This window comes from Canis lupus, chromosome 25 (assembly GCF_048164855.1).
Source record: "Canis lupus baileyi chromosome 25, mCanLup2.hap1, whole genome shotgun sequence".
Taxonomy (NCBI): domain Eukaryota; kingdom Metazoa; phylum Chordata; class Mammalia; order Carnivora; family Canidae; genus Canis; species Canis lupus.
Genome location: NC_132862.1, coordinates 20,817,184 through 20,836,703, shown reverse-complemented (window position 1 = coordinate 20,836,703; position 19,520 = coordinate 20,817,184). Strand labels below are relative to the sequence as shown.

Genomic DNA, 19,520 nt, shown 5'->3' with positions numbered 1-19,520 from the left:
AGATAGTAGATCCAGAGTGTTTTCTTAAAGCTAAGGAAACGGGAAGAAAAAAACACCAGATGGGCTTCAATTTGACAAGCGTAAGGGAAAATGATTCAAATACTAAATGACCCAGTGCAGTGTCAACAGTTTCAAAGAACCAAATGCTATGATGACCCAAAAAACCAAAGTGCCATGCTTCTTCAAGAAGGGTAGAAGAAACAGGAACTGCTCTCTTCACATAGACCACTCATTTCTAGATCTATGTGCAATTCTGGTCATCTTCTTCTCAGTAGTATAAATACAGTGAGAAGTAAGGGCAGCCCAAGAAAGGAACATTATTATAATTCAGGATAACTAAGATCCGCCTTGCATGAAAAGTGAGGCCCAACATGCTGTTCACTCAGGCCACTTCAGTCACAGTAGTTTTGTCAACATTCCAAGCTCTGTTTCCATTGCTTCTCGGCCTTTTGGCTAAGATCAAGTGTAGTATCTGTTCTTATCAGTTTAATATCTGATACGTCCTCTATCCAAGCTCTGTTTCCTCCAATGTAAAAACATGCATTATAAGTACTTTGTTGAACTGTTGTAAGAATTAATTATATGGAAAACTAAATGCTAACTAGAAGCCCCACAGGCCCAATGAGTTTCCAGAGATCACCATGAAATTATACAAATGTATCCATACAGTGTGATGGGTGTAGAGTTTCCAATTTTAGCAGATTCAAAGTCTATGGCCCCAGGAGAGCTTAAGAACCACTAACCTTGCAGCCCCTAGTAGGCATGCAAAAAATATAAATGCCTTTTTTCCAATCCTTTCTCTTCCTTCAAATGCTGTCTTCCCTGTGATGTTCTGAAGGTAATCATCTGTGTAGCATTTTATTAGGTCTTCTATGTAAGGGCACGAATAGCAAGTTTCTTTCTAAATTTAGTGCTAGAAAAAAAGGTTGGCTTTCCTGAGAAACTAGCATGGTTTTTCCTTCTAAAAAAGATATTTAACATGCTTTGATTTCTGCTCAGGCTGCAAAGAACTCAGACAAAATCTGAGTGGGGGTCATAAACACTGTTAACTCTTGAAATTAACAAAATGTATTCCTTCCTCTTTTCCTTGATCAAACTCTTCCATTTCTAGTCTATTAAATTACCAAACACGCAATTTCAAAATTCATGGTAGGTGCAGGAAGGCAAGAATAAAAACATGCAAAACATTTAGTTTGAAAGATAATATGACCAATGCCTATATAGAATATATATGAATTGGGGGATCCCTGGATGGCTCAGTGGTTTAGTGCCTGCCTTCAGCCTCGGGCGTGATCCTGGAGTTCTGGGATCAAATCTTGCATTGGGCTCCCTGCATGGAGCCTGTCTCTCCCTCTGCCTGTGTCTCTGCCTTTCTCTCTCTCTGTGTCTCTCATGAATAAATAAATAAAATCCTTTTTTTAAAAAAAAATAGAATATATATGAATTGGACTAAGACTAAGCAATATGAATTGCTTTAACAAATTCCAGAGTATTAAAAGACAGGCTTATAATAAGACAGGCCAAGGACAAATAAAGAGCAGCATGACTTCATACAGAGTGAAATTCATTTATTAGTCTAAGGGGTCATATAGGCCGAATATAAATAGATTTATAAAAGGTTACTATAAATGGCAGATTCTTAATGGGTTAAGCTAATCCAGGGCATCTGAAAAACTTCCCAAAGGTGAGGTTGAGGTTGAAGGGGTTAGTGATGATCTCTAAAATAAGAATCTTGGGCAGCCCAGGTGGCTTAGCGGTTTAGAGTTGCCTTCAGCCCAGGGCGTGATTCTGGAGACCCAGGATCAAGTCACGTCAGGCTCCCTGTGTGGAGCCTGCTTCTCCCTCTTCTGTGTCTCTTCCTCTCTCTCTCTCTGTCTCTCGTGAATAAATAAAATCTTAAAAAATAAAATAAAATAGAGTCTGAGCTGAGCACAGGGCTAAAAGACCTGAATTTTGGGCTTCTTTTGTTTCCATGAGACTTCACAAATAAAGGTGATCCTGCAAGGGTCTTAGTAAACTTAGTAAATACTATATGGCTTAACAATGATGGAAACCCAATAAATAATATTCAGAGGTAAAAATCATTAAGGACCCAGCAGAGTGAGAAAACAAGATAAAAATCATAAGCTTAAAACTTAACTGCAGCCAGGAGAATTTGGTAATCTACTCTCCCACCAGATTCAGCACTCTCTCACCCCTTTTTTAAGTAAGAGGTCACCACACTCAAGAAAGGCCTTAGACATTTATCTCTTAGCCAGTCTAAACCACTACCTTGACAGAATCCAATCTTGACTTTTTTCTTTTAAGGACATAATGTCAAACATAAAGAGGCATCAAATTGAAAATGTTTCTACTAAATACAAGATCCCAAAACATGGAACTGGTATTTACAGAAATAATTTTTCATACTTACATGAGAGAAAGAAACTGTTGTATTCTGATATTGTGAGTGTATTTGGAAAATAACGAAAGAGACATTGCTTGAAATATGACGCAAAATGGCATCCTCTGGCCTGTTGAGCTCGAAGTATCTAAACTTCCCTATGGAAAATTCAAGAACACCTGTAATGGGAGAAACATTTCACTGTAACATTTGTACTTGTAATATCAATTTGTAGAAATCACAGACACAGCGTACGTGTGCTAATTTAATCCTCAGAAAAACCTGGGGAGATATATATTATTACTGCCCTTACTTTACTGATGAGGACAATTAAGCTTAAGGAGGGGAAGCAGGCAGTAAATAGTGGAACGGAGCACTAAAAATGTAAGAAAAGCATTTCAAAAGATGCAAACAATACTTAAAGTGCTCAAGATGTCCAAGATGCCAGAAACATTCCCCACTGCAAGCAGCCATAACAATTCCATTCAAAACAGACCCAGGGGCAGTGCCCGGCTGGCTCAGTCAGTAAAGCATGTGACTCTTGGTCTCAGCGTCGTGAGTTCAAGTCCCAAATATGGCTTAGAGTTTACTTACAATTTTTTTTTATTATTAAAAAAAGACAAAACAGAAGTGCCTCGGTGGCTTAGTCAGTTGAGCATCTGCCTTCTTTCGGCTCAGGTCATGATCTCAGAGTCCTGAGACTGAGCCCCACATCTGGTTCCCCACTCAGCAGGGAGTCTGCTTCTCCTGCTCCCTCTGCCCTTCCCTCCATGCTCTCTCTCAAATAAAAAATAAAATAAAATCTTTAAAAACAAACAAACGCAGGATGCCTGGGTGGCTCAGTGGTTTAGCGCCTGCCTTTGGCCCAGGGCGTGATCCTGGAGTCCTGGGATCAAGTCTCACATCGGGTTCCTGCATGGAACCTGCTTCTCCCTCTGCCTGTGTCTCTGCCTCTCTGTGTGTGTCTCTCATGAATAAATAAATAAAATCTTTAAAAAAAATAAAACAAGCAAAAAGAGAGGCCCTGAATTTCAGGATTTAACAACCCTAAGGAAGTACTAAAAATTGTGAGTACACTCTATTTTTTTTTAAAGATTTTATTTATTTATTCATAGAGATGCAGAGAGAGAGAGAGAGAGGCAGAGACACAGGCAGAGGGAGAAGCAGACTCCATGCAGAGAGCCTGACGTGGGACTTGATCCAGGGTCTCCAGATCACGCCCTGGGCTGCAGGCGGCGCTAAACCGCTGCGCCACCGGGGCTGCCCAGTATACTCTAATTAAAAACAGAACTTGATCTAGTAAATTCTGAAGTCAGCCCAGGCCATAGGGATACAGGGTGCTTCAATTTTATCCCACCAATTACTAGCTGTGTTATTTTAGGCAGGTTATTTAATTCCCTTAAAGCTCAATTTCTTCATTTGTCAAATGGGACTATCTTGCCTAGCTTGCAAAGTTAAGGTGCCATCAACACTGACAAAAATCTCTTGAGTGCCCACACTAGGTACTTTACATACAGTCATGAACCATAGGCATTCTGGAAAAAGGAGCTTTTTGTTTAAGGACCAAGTCCAGAGTCCACACTATTTTATAATTTTTTTAAGGATTTAATTTATTTATTCATGAGAGACACAGAGAGAGAGAGGCAGAGACAGAGCAGGCTCCCCGAGAGGAGCTCAATGCGGGACTCATCCCACGACCCTGAGATCACGCCCTGAGCCAAAAGCAGATGCTCACCACTGAGCCACCCAGGTGCCAAGTCCACACTAGTTTTGCAGCACCTCACGTAGGCCTTCCTCATTTGTCTTGTTGTCTTGCCTCCCCTTGTGTTTCACTCATCCACTCACTGTGTCCTTCTCCTAGCTGCACCTGGTTCTTTCTTTCATCAACCTAATTCTCAAACATTCCACTAAACAGGTTGCTTTTACTTGTGTGGTCCTGGACGCTCATCCCATCCTCTACCCTATAGTCAGCATCTCTCTGCAAAAATAGCAGAGGAGCTCCCAGTCATTACATAAGCAGTCAGGGGGAAGGGTGGGTATTTCAACTCTACAAATAGAAAAAAATACTTAAATTTAATAAAGATGAAACAGAGTTAATGAGGTAAATTATAAGTCACCAGAGTCCCATTGTGGAACTATTGTCGTTTTATTTTAGAAAGAAATTAAGAGTCAGTGGGTGGTAAAGGAAAACACTCTAGACATTAAACAATTTCAAACTCACTTTTATGTACTATTTCCCAAATAGGCTAATTTTCAATACTCTTTTTTTTTTTTTTAAATGCAAGTATTCCAGCTGGATGATTAAAAAAAAAAAAAAAGGGGGGGGGGGACTATCAACAATGGCTAACCAAGAAAGCCAAGCAGAACATATAAATAATGCTAGCCTGAGATCAAAGGTTATTCTGTATAAATTCCCCAAACCTTGTGCTGTTATATTAGCTTCATAATTTTTTTATAATTAATAGAAAAAAAGTTACTGGTGGCTATGGTTTATTTCTAAAACTCCAGGGAAAATTTTAATAGTGCTAACAATGACAAATGAAGATGGTATATTTCCTATTTATGTAAACAGAAACACATTTTAAGTTTCATGTAGAACAAAACTCTAGCCAGAGTAAAATAAAAATATTAGGAAGTATTTAATAGAATCTAGATAGGGAAGTCTAGAAAATGTGAGGGAGATTTTTTTCCTATTTATAAAGGGAAACAAGAAAAACATTTTTACATTTTCCAGGCCTTCCCATCATCATGATTATTTTATTCAGAAATCAAATTATACATAAAATTAAGTGGGTCTCAGGAAATGGCACTAAAAACGTAGCACATATTATAATTTACTTTTGGTCCCATCTTCTGTCTTCCAAGTCTTTTAAAAATATCCACAAATTCTAGTTTGTCAAACTAAGAGTAGTATGTTTGTTTTCCTAGGAACTATCTGGATTTCTATCCTTTTTAACTGTTCAAAGCACCCAACTAATATTTTATTTTGCTTTTTTAAAAAATTTCAGTGTAGTTAACATACAGTATAATAATATATTTTTTAAAGATTTTATTTATTTATTCATGAGAGACACAGAGAGAGGCAGAGACACAGGCAGAGGGAGAAGCAGGCTCCATGCAGGGAGCCCGATATGGGACTCGATCCCGGGACTACAAGACCACACTCTGGGCGGAAGGCAGGTGCCAAACCACTGAGCTACCCAGGGATCCCATACAATATAATATTAGCTTCAAGTAAGGCACTCAGTTCATTTACCAGCTGCCTTTTCTAGTTACATTTTCAGTCTTTCATTTTTCTTTTTTTCCCCTTCTTTCCTCCTTTTTTCTATTTGACATATATCTATGAAGTACCTGTTCTGCCTATTGGGTACTGTGATCAAAACTGGGATGGGTAAATTCATAAATGTTATCCAAGGTTTCTGTAATTCTCACTAAATTTGCCCTTAAGTATACCTTAGAAACTGTTCAGGTAATCTGTATGTTTGTCTCCCGTTACACAGGCCTTAAATCATAACTCTACCCAAAAGCTTTAAAAGCTCTGAAACACCGATACCTGGGTGGCTCAGCTGTTGAGCATCTGCCTTTGGCTGAGGGCGTGATCCCGGAGCCCTGGGATCGAGTCCTGCATCAGGCTCCCTGCGCAGAGCCTGCTTCTTCCTCTGCCTGTGTCATCTCTGCCTCTCTCTCTGTATCTCTCATGAATAAATTAATTAAATCTTTAAAAAAAAAAAAAAGGTCCTGGAAGAGATTAAAGTTATCAACTAGCAGAGTCTTGGTGTAAAGATTTTCTTAACCTTTCCTTAACCTATCACACAGGGTTGTGAAAATAAATCGCAAGTCAGAAATACTTTGAGCACCAAAACGTACAGCGTTTTAAAAAGATAGTAAGAGGGATCCCTGGGTGGCTCAGCGGTTTAGTGTCTGCCTTCCACTCAGGGTGTGATCCTGGAGACCTGGGATCGAGTCCCATGTCGGGCTCCCTGCATGGAGCCTGCTTCTCTCTCTGCCTGTGTCTCTGCCTCTCTCTCTCTCTTTCTCTGTGTCTCTCATGAATAAATAAATAAGATCTTTAAAAATAAATAAAAAATAAAAAGACAGTGAGGTGGAACGCCTGGGTGGCTCAGCGGTTGGGTGTCTGCCTTCTGCCCAGGGTGTGATCCTGGAGTCCCAGGATTGTGTCCCACACATCGGGCTCCCTGCATGGAGCCTGCTTCTCCCTCTGCCTAGGTCTCTGCCTCTCTCTGTGTCTCTCATGAATACATAAATAAAATCTTAAAAAAATAAGGAAAGAGAGAATCATAAATTAAAATATATTATTAAACAACTGATAAGGTAAGTGGGGAGTATTGAAAGCAGGTATCACTGTGAGTATAGCTTAAGAGATTTTTCTATATACATTTCACTGTTAATCAAATTTTTATAATGATGGTGAGATGTTCTTATCAGAAAGAAGATGCACATTTTGAAAAAAAAAAAAAAACTCCATTCTTAATGTCCCTAAAACACAGATTCTACTTCAAGTCTTCATCTCAAATTTATAAGAATAGCAACACACCCTAGACAAAATGATAACACTCTCCTAACACTTTTGTCACTTGTTTTGTTCTTCCCTTAAAATGGTACTATCTTTCCAGATAATATATAACCTTTATTACAAAAAAGAAATGTAGACAAAATTATTTCCTACAGCAAATATACTGTGCAGAAATAATCACTATTAACAGTTTGGTATACATCTTTTAGGACTTAGGCAGATACCATAATGAGTATTTCTACATACATGGAAAAATGTAAATACGTTTGCTATAGCCCATTGAACAGGTCCTAGATATCTCTGCATATCAACAGAAATAATTCAAGCTTTACCATTTTAAAAATTATATAATATTCCATTCTGTAAGTAACCATAATTATTCAACTAATCCCCTACTGGGGAACATATAGGCTGTTACCATTTCAGCATAAAAAATAAGAAATAGTTGTCTTTGTGAAAGAGTCTTCTAGAAAGCATATATATTTATCAGGTGGTAAAACCTGTATGAGAAGGTTTTTGCTGTTACAGTGTAACAGATCACTTTTGATCCTAAATGGTTAAACTACCTAAGAAGTCTTTTTCTCATTAAGAAAATTAGAAATGAAAACAAATAGTCCATGTGAAAATATATAATGATCAGGACCAGAACATTAAGTTACAGCCTCTGCTTCGGACTTTAAGAAAAACACCTGGCTACAACTTTCTCTTATTACTTCCTGGATTTTCGGAAGCTAAGGGAAGATGACATCTCACTAACCCCCTTTCCCAATCAAATACCTGTAGTAGGAACGTGACAGATGTGAAGATAATAAAAGAGACACTGTATTCATGATTTAAAAATCTGATCACTTGACAAAGTACGTAGGGGTATTAAAAGCAGGTGCCTCTGGGGGTGTATTGTTTTTAAGCTTTTATTTATTTGAGGGAAAGAGCTCCAGAGAGCATGAGCAGGGGGAGGTTCCCCACTGAGCAGGGAGCCGGATGTGGGGCTCAATCCCAGGACCCTGGGATAATGACCTGAACTGAAGGGAGATGTTTAACCGACTGAGCCACCTAGGTGCCCTAGGATGTATTTTAAATTTTTTTTTTTCACATTTCCTTATTTTTCAAATTTTCTATAGAACTTATAAGGTATTGGGATGCCTGGGTGGCTCAGCAGTTGAGCATGTCTTCTGCAGGGGGCGTGATTTCGGGTTCCTAGGACCCAGTCCCACTTCAGGCTCCCCTGCAGGGAACCTGCTTCTCCTTCTGCCTATGTCTCTGCCTCTCTCTCTGTATACGGTGTCATTATTAGAAGGAAATTCTTATACAGTGATTATCCACCCTGGCTGCGCATTACAATCATCTGGAGATGCTTTTTAGAAACTATTGCTGCCTGGGTCCCTATCCAACTGGTTAAATAAAAATCCAAAGGATTAGGGTCTAAGTGTCAGTTAAAAAACATTTACTGAAATAACATTCATACAGAGAAATGCACAAAGTGTACACTGTCAGGTTAAGAAAAAACATTCTACCATTTTAGAGGTTTTGTGGTCCTTTCCAATCACTAAGTATTCCCTCCTGCCTAGAGACACCACAATCCTAACTTCAAACCCCAACGATGGGCTTTGCCTACTTATGAAATTTAAGTAGTATCATACAGGATGAATTCTTTTGTTTGTTATTTTTTTTTTTTGAAGATTTTATTCCTCCATTCATGAAAGACACACACAGAGAGAGAGAGAGAGAGAGAGAGAGAGAGAGAGAGAGGCAGAGACACAGGTAGAGGGAGAAGCAGGCTCCATGCAAGGAGCCGGATATGGGACTCGATCCTGGGTCTCCAGGATCACACCCCGGCCGAAGGCAGGTGCCAAACCGCTGAGCCACCCGGGCTGCTCGGATGAATTCTTTTGTATTTAGCTTTTTAAAAATCAGTATCACACCTGTGAAATTAATCCAAGCTACTGTCACCATGACTTATTCATCTTTACAACTGCATACTTCATAAAAGGAATATACCACAATTTATCTATTCTTCTGTTAATCAACATTTGGATTACTTCTAGTTTGAAGTTATTATGAATAACTCCAAATGTTGGTGTTTTGGTTTTTTTTTTGTACATGTCTTTTGGCGAGCATATGTACACATTTCTTTTGGGTAGAAGCCAAGAGTAGAACCATCAGGTAACAGGGTATACTTATGTTTATGTTCTGCTTTAGGAGATACTGCCTAAGAGTTATTTATCCCCACACGGTTTTGCCACTTTACACACCTATTAACTCATGGAAAAGTATTCCAGCTGCCCAACTATCTCACCAACACTTGGTATCATCAGTGTCTCTGTTGGGTGCATAATAGTATCTCACTGTGATTTCAATTTGCATCTCCCTAATTATTAAAGATGTTAAGAATATCTTGTTTTGTTTATTGGCTACTTGGATACTTTCCTGGTAAAAGGGTCTATGTTCAAGACTTTGGCCCACTCTAAACACAGACTGTCCTGAATTTTAGTTCTTTATACATCATGGATGTGAGCATTCTGTCCTTAAATCTTCTCCCATTCTTGTAGCTCATCTTTTCCCTCTCTCATTACCTTTAACAGAAGTTTTCATTTTAATGTAGTCAAATTTCTTGAGTTTTTCTTTTATGCTTAGTCCTTTTTGTGTCATTCTAACCCAATCTTTGCCAACATATTCTAAGATCATAAGAACACATTCCCCATGTTAACTTTCTAGACCTTTGTTTTAGTTTAGACATTTAAGTTTAAAATCGATCTAAAATTGGTTTTCATATAGGGTATGAGACAGGGGGTCAAGGTTCATGTTTCCATATGTATATCCAGTTGACACAGCAGCCTTTATTGAAAATACCACCATTTCCCTTCTACTCTGCAATTCCAGTTGTCACATAAGTGACCATGTGTTGGTTTGTTTCTGGAATCTTAATTGTAATCCAGTGGTATATTCATTTAACCTAACACCAATATTACATTGTCTTCATTTCTGCCCCAAATTTGTTTTCTCTTCAAGACTGTCTTGACTATTTTAGCCAGTTTTCATTTCCATATATATTTTAGAAAGCAGCTTGTCAATTTACACACACACACACACACACACACACACACACAAAGCTGCCAGGAATCTGACTGGGATGGCAATGAAAGTATTATTTTAGGGAGAAATGATATCTTTATAACATATAATTTTCTAATTTATGTTATTAGTCTAATTTTCTAATTTATGACTCTGAAATAACCTTCTGCTTATTTAGCTTCTCAATTTATCTCAAGAATGTATTTTTTTCTGTAGAAGTCTTTACATAGTCCATTATAATTACTCCTAAATATTCTATGTTTAGAAAATAGATTTCTCTTTTTCTCTTTTAAATTTCAATTTCTAGTTGTCTCTTCAGCAACTTGCCTTTTTAAAAAGTTCTCCAGGTGATTCTAATGTTCAGTCAAGTCTGAGAATTCCTAACACAATGTTTGATGAATTAGGAAAGGATAAGTATATTTTTTCCTATTCTTGGTCATCCTTAACCTAACTTCTGTGTGAAAATCCTTTGGCAGTATTACCTTGGCAGTCTATTAGCCACTTCACAATTTTTATAGAAGATTGCATATTCACCAAACCAGTTGTGGTCTGACTCTTGGCTATGCAGGGCTTTGTTATATTTGACACACTGGTGTCTAGTACAGTACCAGTCACACAGCTGCCACATAGAAAAGGTTTGGTGAATGATGGTTGAACTTTATGACCTCTGGGCCTCAGTCTCCCCAGGTGAAATGGAGGTCATGTACTTCATACATCATTTGGCTGTTGAAATATAAAACAGGAAAAAAAATTCTTAACTGTCCAATGTTACACAATAAAGTAGCATTATTAACTTCCTTTAGCTTTCCAGGACTTCAGAGACTCATCTCCTTATTAAAAAAAAGAAGTCAGGCATTCCATATGGCCCTACAAATAAACTAGAAGAGAGAAAAGGATTATACATGCCCAGTATGTCCATCATAAACATCAAACGAGAAAGAGACTTCCATGGAGCAACAAGGAAAAATATTAAAGATCAAGACTTTAACAGTATAGTCTGGCTATGTGCATTTAATTCCAACTTATAAAAACAGACACAGCAAGAGAAGACATGTATCCAAAATATATCCTGAAGAAGTTAACAGGCCATCTGGAAAGGGATTCACTTTATGAGGCATAATTAGATCTTATGACTTTGTGAGTGGGAAGGAAAAAGCACATCAAATGATATTGCAGACAAATGGCTAACATGGAGACATAGCACGGAGACTGTGGCTTCTCCTCTACAAAACAATGGCTCTGCTTTTTCTGCCAAAGATATTTTTTGCCATCTGACCCATTGCCAGGCACTCTCAGGTATTTTTCATACCCTTCCTCCTTTCTTACCCAGAGCCATTTTTCTTTCCAATAATTTCTTTCTAAAAAGAGCTGCCCAAACCTAATCTTTCCCTTTTCTTTCCCAATCAGATACTAAACTTGAACCTTAAAATTATCTGGCTCTATTTTGGCATTTTTGTTTTGTTTTTACTAAAATTTACCTGTTTATGCTTTGATACAACCAAATTCTAGATCTGGGAAAATTAAGTCTTCATAATTCTCTTCAGATCAACTATTAAAAACAAAAGCAGTTCAGAATACTTAAGTTGGCCGGCATTCAGTTGGCCTCCTCATTTCTCATTTATATCTTATGAGTTTTCATTAACCCTAAAAGCTAAAAGGAAACAGAAATATACACATTATCTTTCACATACTTTTAAAAGAGATCACTTACAAGGAACCACACAAATGGCCTGCTACCTTAAATTTACTACCCACAATAATACAAATACTAGAAGGCCCACATGACATTCTGCTCAACTCCAATTACTATGTAATTCCATGTAAAGTACTGAATACGAATGCACAAGAATGACATATTAAATACAAAAGTACAGAACTAGAACAGATGTGGCTCACAGCCCTCCTGACTCAAGAGCCATGATCAACCACAAACTGAACCTTTCAAATTCTTCACCAGTTTCAATGGAGATAGCAGGGTGCCTGGGAGGCTCAGTCTGCTGAGTGCCCTACTCTTGGTTTCTGCTCAGGTCATGATCTCAGTAGGGAGCATGCTCGGGATTCTCTCTTCCTCTCCCTCTGCCCCTCCCCCTTCACGCTCACTCGCTCATGCTCTGATCTTTAAAAAATAAAATGAGAATAGCATCACCATTACCTCCCTCATAAGGCTATTTTGAGAAATGAGAATTCACAGAATTAAGTGTAACACACCATACTAAGTAAAATATTCTTATTGGAGAGCAGCTTTGTTGAAGTGGAAGGACTATGAAAATTAAAATTGCAGCAACACACACTTGGGTTCAAATATCCTCTGTGCCCCTATTAACAGTTCACCCATGTAATGAGCATCATCTAGGGCCTCAGCTTCATCCTCTGGCAAGTGAGGAGGATAATCCTCTCCTAGAGTTGTGAGGATTAGATAACAATGCCAGGGAAAGCACCTGGCAGTTATTGCACACAGTGAAATGTCAGTGCCCTATTATTATCGAGGCTATTTTTCTGCAAATATATAACTGCCCTTTTCAGCCTTAAGTCCTGGGCAATGATTCTATGATTCAGTTTGCACAAGAGCTTTTCTCAGATGAGCAGTTAGGAACACAACCACATTATTCAGAAAATACATTGGTTCAGAACTACAACTGGTCTCTTAAGCTCAAAACGAACGTGATTAACCTCATGGAAAAGCACATGATTATCATCAGCCTAGCACAATTATTGCTTCTTTACGGTTTATATTAACAAATCACGAGCTATTAGTAAAACGCATTCACCGAGCACATGACCTATACTATCCAAAGTCCCATTCTGGGTTCACTTTTCCTTTCAAACTCCGTAGAGCATTTAACCAATTTGAAAAGCATCTAGATTCTGGAGCGTAAAGAACCGCAGCAGTTTGGAGGAACATTATTAATAAAGTCCTTAGTTCTGCACCGAGCCTCACTGTTGAGTCTCAGATATACCAGTTGAGAGCAAAAGGGTGTTTTATTTTTTTTTTAAGATTTTATTCATTTATTCATGAGAGACACAGAGCGAGAGAGAGAGAGAGAGAGAGGCAGAGACACAGGCAGAGGGAGAAGCAGGCTCCATGCAGGGAGCCCGATGTGGGACTCGATCCTGGGACTCCAGGATCACAACCTGGGCCGAAGGCGGTGCTAAACCGCTGAGCCAACCGGGCTGCCCCAAAAAGGGTGTTTTAATGCGTTAAATTCAACCTACAAACACATGACTGGTACCTAAGAGAGATTAAAAACGTGCCTGCACAGGAGAGAGAGAGTTCCTTAACCCTTCCCAACTCCTCAGCCTAAATTAGGAGGCTGATGGAGAGGCCTCCTGAGCAATGAGAGTTTCCTTCAGCAGGAAAGGACCTTGATCCAGTCCCGCCGGATCCGAACTCACCACCTGCCCTGCGCGACGCACGGCTCGCGAGGGGGCCCGTGACCTCGCCAGGAACGCAAGCCTCACGTGAGGCTGCAGAGGCGCGGCGTCCCTAACCTTACCCTCGCTGGCATTCCCGACGGTCTCGGCGCCACCGGCCACGCCGGGCTCGGACGCCAGCACCGCCAGCACCAGCAGCCGAAGGAGCCCCATGGCAGCCGGCGCCCGGCCCCGCAGCCTCGCCCGCGCTAGCCCGGGGCGCTCGCGCCGGCTCCCATCCCTGGCCAGGCGCACCCGCCGCACACCTGCCCGCCCCGCAGCGCCCGCCCAGGGGCTTCCTGTTCCGGCCCAAACCCCGCAGCCCCGCTCCGCGCCTCTCCCCGCCCCCTTACGTCACCGCCGCGGGTCCCCCCCCCCCCCCCCGCCCGCGCCACCGGGGAGCACCCGGGAGCGGCTCCAGCCCGCGCGCGCCTCCTCCCGGCGCCCCGCGGGTTCGCTGAGCGCCGCGCCGCCGGGAGTCTTCGCGGGCCCGCGCGCGTCGGTGGGGGGACGGGGCGGGGGACCCCAGGAAGTTCTGTGATGTAACCTCCACTTCTCACTTTTGTACCTTTACCACTTACGAAAACCGCCGTTAGAATAAAAAAATAATCTTCTGTTGCGGCCTAACGTCTGCGCGCTCCTGTGGCCGCGTTTAACTGCCCTCTGCGAAGAGGAAGACTGCGAATCCTGACCTCGAAACACCCACAAATGCGGGGGACGGGGGGGTGGGGTGGGGTGGGGGGGGTGGATTTTAGTTCTATAGTGATGAGCTCCCCATATAAAGATATAGTTTCATTTTCTCCTAGCAAATATCCTCGAAACCTCAAGACCTTAACCCAACTTCCTCTCAAATTTTACACCTGAGGGCTGTTTAAAGGACAGTAGTCCGCGTGGCGGGTGACTTGTGGGCCAATTGTGGGATTCGAGATACAGACTCAGTTATTTAGGGGAAGAGTCCTCTGTTTTCTTCTCCCTCCTCTTTTAACTTTTCATTTGGATATTTTAATGAGCAGCTATCTTGAAAAATACAAATTCAGTTATTCCACTACTAAACTAACACCCTATAGCAATCACCTTTATTTATTTATTTATTTATTTATTTATTTATTTATTTTTAGCAATCATCATAATTTAAACAGGCACGACTCTCTTCCTGTTTTCCCGCCACCTGATCCAAAGGTTCACAGCTCTGGTACCACTGTCCATCCCATTGGTGTTTGTTCACTGTCCCACACGTCCTCATTCCTAGAACTTTCAATAGATGAAATCCCAGAATGATGATAAGAGCGATTACAATAAAGGTAGCATTTGAATCAATGGATGCACTTAATAAACTGATAACTGATTAACTGCACCCCATGGGGGATGCAGGATTAGAACTTTATCTCACCCCAGCAAAATGAAATCCCAAAGTATTCATTAAAAGCATAAGAGAGTTGGAGGAATGCATGCTTATTTGAAGATTTATTTGTTTGAGAGAGAAAGAGAGAGCAAGTACGAGCAGGGGGAGGGGCAGAGGGAGAGGGAAAAACCGAGCTCAGCTAGGGGTCAGAGGCAGGGCTAATCCCGAAACACCAAGATTAGGACCTGGGCCAAACTCAGATGCTTAACCAACTGAACCACCCAGACACCCTGAAATATATTCCTTTCACAAAAAACAAACTTGATCTCAGAATGGAAGGAATTTCTTTTAAAAAGAGTTTATTTAAGCAAAAATCTATTTGAATCTGGAAGCACCAAGCAGGAAGTGGTTAGAAGAATTCAAGAGAGGAACTTTCTAAGCAAAAAAAAAACAAAAAACAAAAAAAAAAAAAAAAAAAAACAAAGGAGGAAATAATAAAGGATGATATTGATAGATTTGGCTACTTAAAATTTTAAATTGTATGAAAGTCGAAAAATACCAACAAATACCAACAACAATGTGAAAAGTCAAGGGGCACCGTTGGGCAACTGTTGGTTTGGGCTACAGTCATAATCTCAGGGTAGTGAGATCCACTTGTCTCAGGCTTGCACTCAGGAGCCAGCTTGAGATTCTCTCTCCCTCTCCCTCTGCCCCTCCTGCTCCTACTCCTGCTCTTTCTCTCTAAAATAAATAAGAAGAAAGAAAGAAAAGAAAGAAAGAAATCAAGTTAATGACTGAAAAAATAATAATAATAAGAGGAGAAGAAAACCAAATGGCCAATAAACAAATGAAAATCTTCCAAACTCACTAGTAACAAAAACAACAAAAATCAAATTAAGACACTAGGGGTGCCTGGGTGACTCAGTCTATTAAGCTTTTAACCTCTTGATTTCAGCTCAGGTCATGATTTCGGACCTCACGTGGGGCTCTGCACTCAGCATGGAGTCTCTTAAGATTTTCTCTCCCTTGCCCTCTGTCCCTACCCCCACTTGCACATGTTCTCTCTCACTCTCAAAATAAGTCTTTAAAAATCTTTAAATAAAAAAAATTAAGACCTAAGTTGTAAACATTTTAGAAGAATATCCAGTGTGGATGCAAGAGCTGAGAAGTAGACATTCTAAGATAGGACCAGTGGGAGTATAAGTTAACACACTTTTTAAAGCATAATCTGCATAAAATTTTTTAAAAATATCCATACCTTTGGTGTGATAATTCCACTTTGAGATTTAAGTATGTATATATGTACAAATATTAGATATCTGTACAAAATTAGTGCATAAAACTATCAAGGTATTAAAGATTTTATTTATTTGAGAGAGAGAGGACAAGGGTGTGAGGGGCAGAGGGGAAGGGACAAGCCAACTTTGCCCTGAGCAAAGAGTCCCATGTGGGGCCCAACCCCACAACCATGAGATCATAACCTGAGTCAACATCAAAGGTAGGACACTTAACTGACTGACCCACATAGGTACCCCTTAATCAAGCTTTAGAGAAAGAAAAAAAAAAAAAAAACTAATCTAAGTGTCCAACAATAAGGAATTGATTAAATAACCCATAATGCATCTATGTAAGAGAATACTGTGTAGCCCTTCAAAAATCATGTTTTTAGAAGGCAACTGTGAAGTGTTTATGAAAATGCAAGTTACAAAGCAGTAAATATATGTAGTATGATCTTTATTTTGTTTTTGTTTTATTCATGTTTATAAACATACAAGAGTTGACAAAAATAAAAATGTTTAAATAGTTATCTCTAGGTGATTGGATTAAGAATGATTTTTTTTTTTTTTTTTAAAGCAGACTGCATGCCCAGCATGCAGCCCAATGTGGGACTTGAACTCACAACCCTGACATCAAGATCTGAGCTGAGGTCAAGAGTCAGACATTTGACTGAGCTAGCCAAATGCCCCAAGCATGATTCTCTTTCCACATTTCTGCACTTTGGAAAAATTCAACATTGAATATGAATTGCTTTTGAATTAAACATTAATTTTTAAAAGATATGTATAATTTTAAAGATTTTCTTATAAAAGCATTCAGGATAGCAGTCTACCTTCCTGACTATGACACAATGGTTTTCATGATGTAGCCTCTGTCCATCTCTCCAGGTTCATGCTGCAACTAAACAATTTCTCTGTGCTGGCTACACTGAATTAATTCCAGTTTCCTGAACTCACCCCATTGTCTATCCCCCCCGCCCCCCCCATATCTTTGAATTGCAGTTCCCTTTGCCTTTGGAGGACAACTGATGACAGATATGTCAGCAATCAGAAGAGGACTTTAGTACCTTGACTTTGAAATGAAATACTGTGACAGCTTGGGAAGAATATTGGCTGAGGTTCCTTGTTCATGTCCCAGTTCCACTGGAAACCTGTGAAGCAAATGGGCTCAGCAGCTTTGCAGATGAGTTTGTCATTCCTGGGAATTGAAATGCAAAAACTGAGAAGATTCCTAAATCCAAGATATAGATAACTAGAGCCTTAACATTTGCTTAAAATTTTGAAAAGGAAGGAAGGAAGGTAAGCAACCTATCCTAGACTTTTTTATGAAACACAAGATCTTGAACAGAGATGGGAACAGGACTCCAAGGGAAAGGCAGTGATACAGGAGAGCTAGGTAATCTTGAATGGCTCCCGCAGACAACAGAGAATGAGTAAAGCGACAGTTTATTAAGCAAAGATACAGAGAAAACTCTCAGGAGTGAGAGGGGTCCTGACAGGGCTGCCACTGAAGGCTTTTTGGCTGGCCTTTTATTGAAAATCTGACCAGGGAGCCCTTGGCCTTGAGATTTCTCTGTGTTTTCCTGAGTGATGGACATATGGCTGTTTTGGGGTCTGGTAAGTTTCTGTGATTGCTTTATAACTATCAAAGGGGGATACTCCCTAATATTTTGAATCTAGGGAGCCAGGTTTATTTTTTATTTATTTATTTTTCTGTTTTTGCTGCTTTATCTCTTGTTTCCTTGGGTTTTATGGGAGTCTGACCCTAGGCCTTTCCCTTATCTTTCCCTGCATAGCCTCATCTGTCCCTAACTCAGCAGCCCTTTGTGAAACTTGACTATTTATCTTATCTCACTCTAATCTCACCTTCCCTCTGTATTTTTTTTTAACTCTTTTGTTCCTGTGGGTTACATTATTTTGATGATACTTACTAAATTAAATACAATAAATGTTTACTTTGTAACTATTATATGGAAATCATTCTGCTAGGAAATGTATTCATTCGGTCCCCAAATATGCACTCATCGGCTTCTATGTGCCAGGCTAAATGCTGGGTGCTAGGTAATGGAAACACAGAGACAATTTTAATGATTCCTGACCACAAGCAGCCCATGATAGTGAGTGAATTAGTCATATATGAATAATTACATCTCAATATGCTAAGTGCAATAACAGAAGTATAAGGAACAATTGTGGTGAACATTGGGAGCAATGAACTTATTATAGGGTTTCAGGAAGGATTGTATTAAAAAAAGAAATGTTTAAAATGAGGTGAGTGGATAGTCAACAAAGGAACAAAGAGAGTCTGGTATAGCAAATGCTTATTTATGGTATTTTAGCCCAGTGCTTGGAATGTTTTAGATCTTTAATAAATTGTGACTGAGTAGGTAATAAAGGTAGTTAAGAGTCTAGAATGCTAAGAATTGTTAATGATTTTTTTCCTGGAAAAAAAAAAAAAAGTCACTACAGATCTAAAAAAAAACAAAATACCACAAGATGGGCTATGAGTTGATAAGTGAAGCTGGGTGATGAATACATGAGTGTCCACCTTATTATTCTATCTTTTTAAAAATTTTATTTATTTATGAGAGAGAGAGAGAGAGACATAGGCAGAGGGAGAAGCAGGCTCCATGCAGGAAGCCCGATGTGGGACTCAGTCCTGGGTCTCCAAGATCACGCCCTGGGCTGAAGGCAGCGCTAAACCGCTGAGCCACCTGGGCTGCCCTTATTCTATTTTTATATGTTTGAAACTTTTAAGAATATGAAGCTTAGGGATGCCTCGTGGGCCTGGTCAGAAGAGCTTGTGACTCTTGATCTACCCCCACACTGGGTGTAGAAAGAACTAAAAAAAAATAAATGAACTTAAAAAATTATATGAGGGATCCCTGGGTGGCGCAGCGGTTTGGCGCCTGCCTTTGGCTCAGGGCGCGATCCTGGAGACCCGGGATCGAATCCCACGTCAGGCTCCCGGTGCATGGAGCCTGCTTCTCTCTCTGCCTGTGTCTCTGCCTCTCTCTCCTCTCTCTCTCTGAGTGTGACTATCGTAAATAAATAAATTTAAAAAAATGTTTAAAAAAATTATATGAAGTTTAAAAGAACATACTGACCAAAATTATGTGTTTAAGAGATATGTCATACTGGGTTTCTGCTCTTCAAACCACATAATCCAGTTGGGAATGCAAGAACAGCAAATGAGAAAGCATATGAAAGAGTGTCAAAATCATAAAAGGGAAAAAGGAGAAGTCCATGTAGACTCCAGTAATTCATAAAATTTACACTGAAAGGTGAAACTGTAAAAGATAAAGAAATAGCAGCAAAGAAATTACTTGGATAAGGGTAAAGAATGAGGAAAGAGTGATTCTCAATGGGAGTAATTTTGCCCTGCAGGAGACATTTGGGAATATCTGGAGATATTTTGTATTGTCACAACTGGAAGGGGAGTTTGCCATTGTCACTTCATGGGTAGAGGATAGTGATGATGCTAAACATTCTACAAGGCAC

General features: G+C 39.9%; 1 protein-coding gene and 1 pseudogene across 4 annotated transcripts in view; one reads left to right on the top strand and one right to left on the bottom strand.

The window, feature by feature from the left end:
• TM7SF3 (transmembrane 7 superfamily member 3) overlaps positions 1–19,520 on the bottom strand; it is a 50,413-nt gene that overhangs the window by 24,226 nt on the left and 6,667 nt on the right. Inside the window, exons 2-3 of one of the 4 annotated variants that reach the window (XM_072798580.1) lie at positions 17,087–17,217; positions 2,414–2,562 (exon numbers count right to left, since the gene is read on the bottom strand). In XM_072798580.1, the coding sequence (XP_072654681.1) occupies positions 2,414–2,562; positions 17,087–17,217 (280 nt within the window). Of the gene's footprint in view, positions 1–2,413; positions 2,563–5,936; positions 6,113–10,471; positions 10,705–13,483; positions 13,655–17,086; positions 17,218–19,520 lie in introns of those variants that run through there. The other 3 variants (XM_072798581.1, XM_072798582.1, XM_072798583.1) reach the window with 3 other exon arrangements.
• On the top strand, positions 434–545 carry LOC140617750 (U2 spliceosomal RNA; annotated as a pseudogene).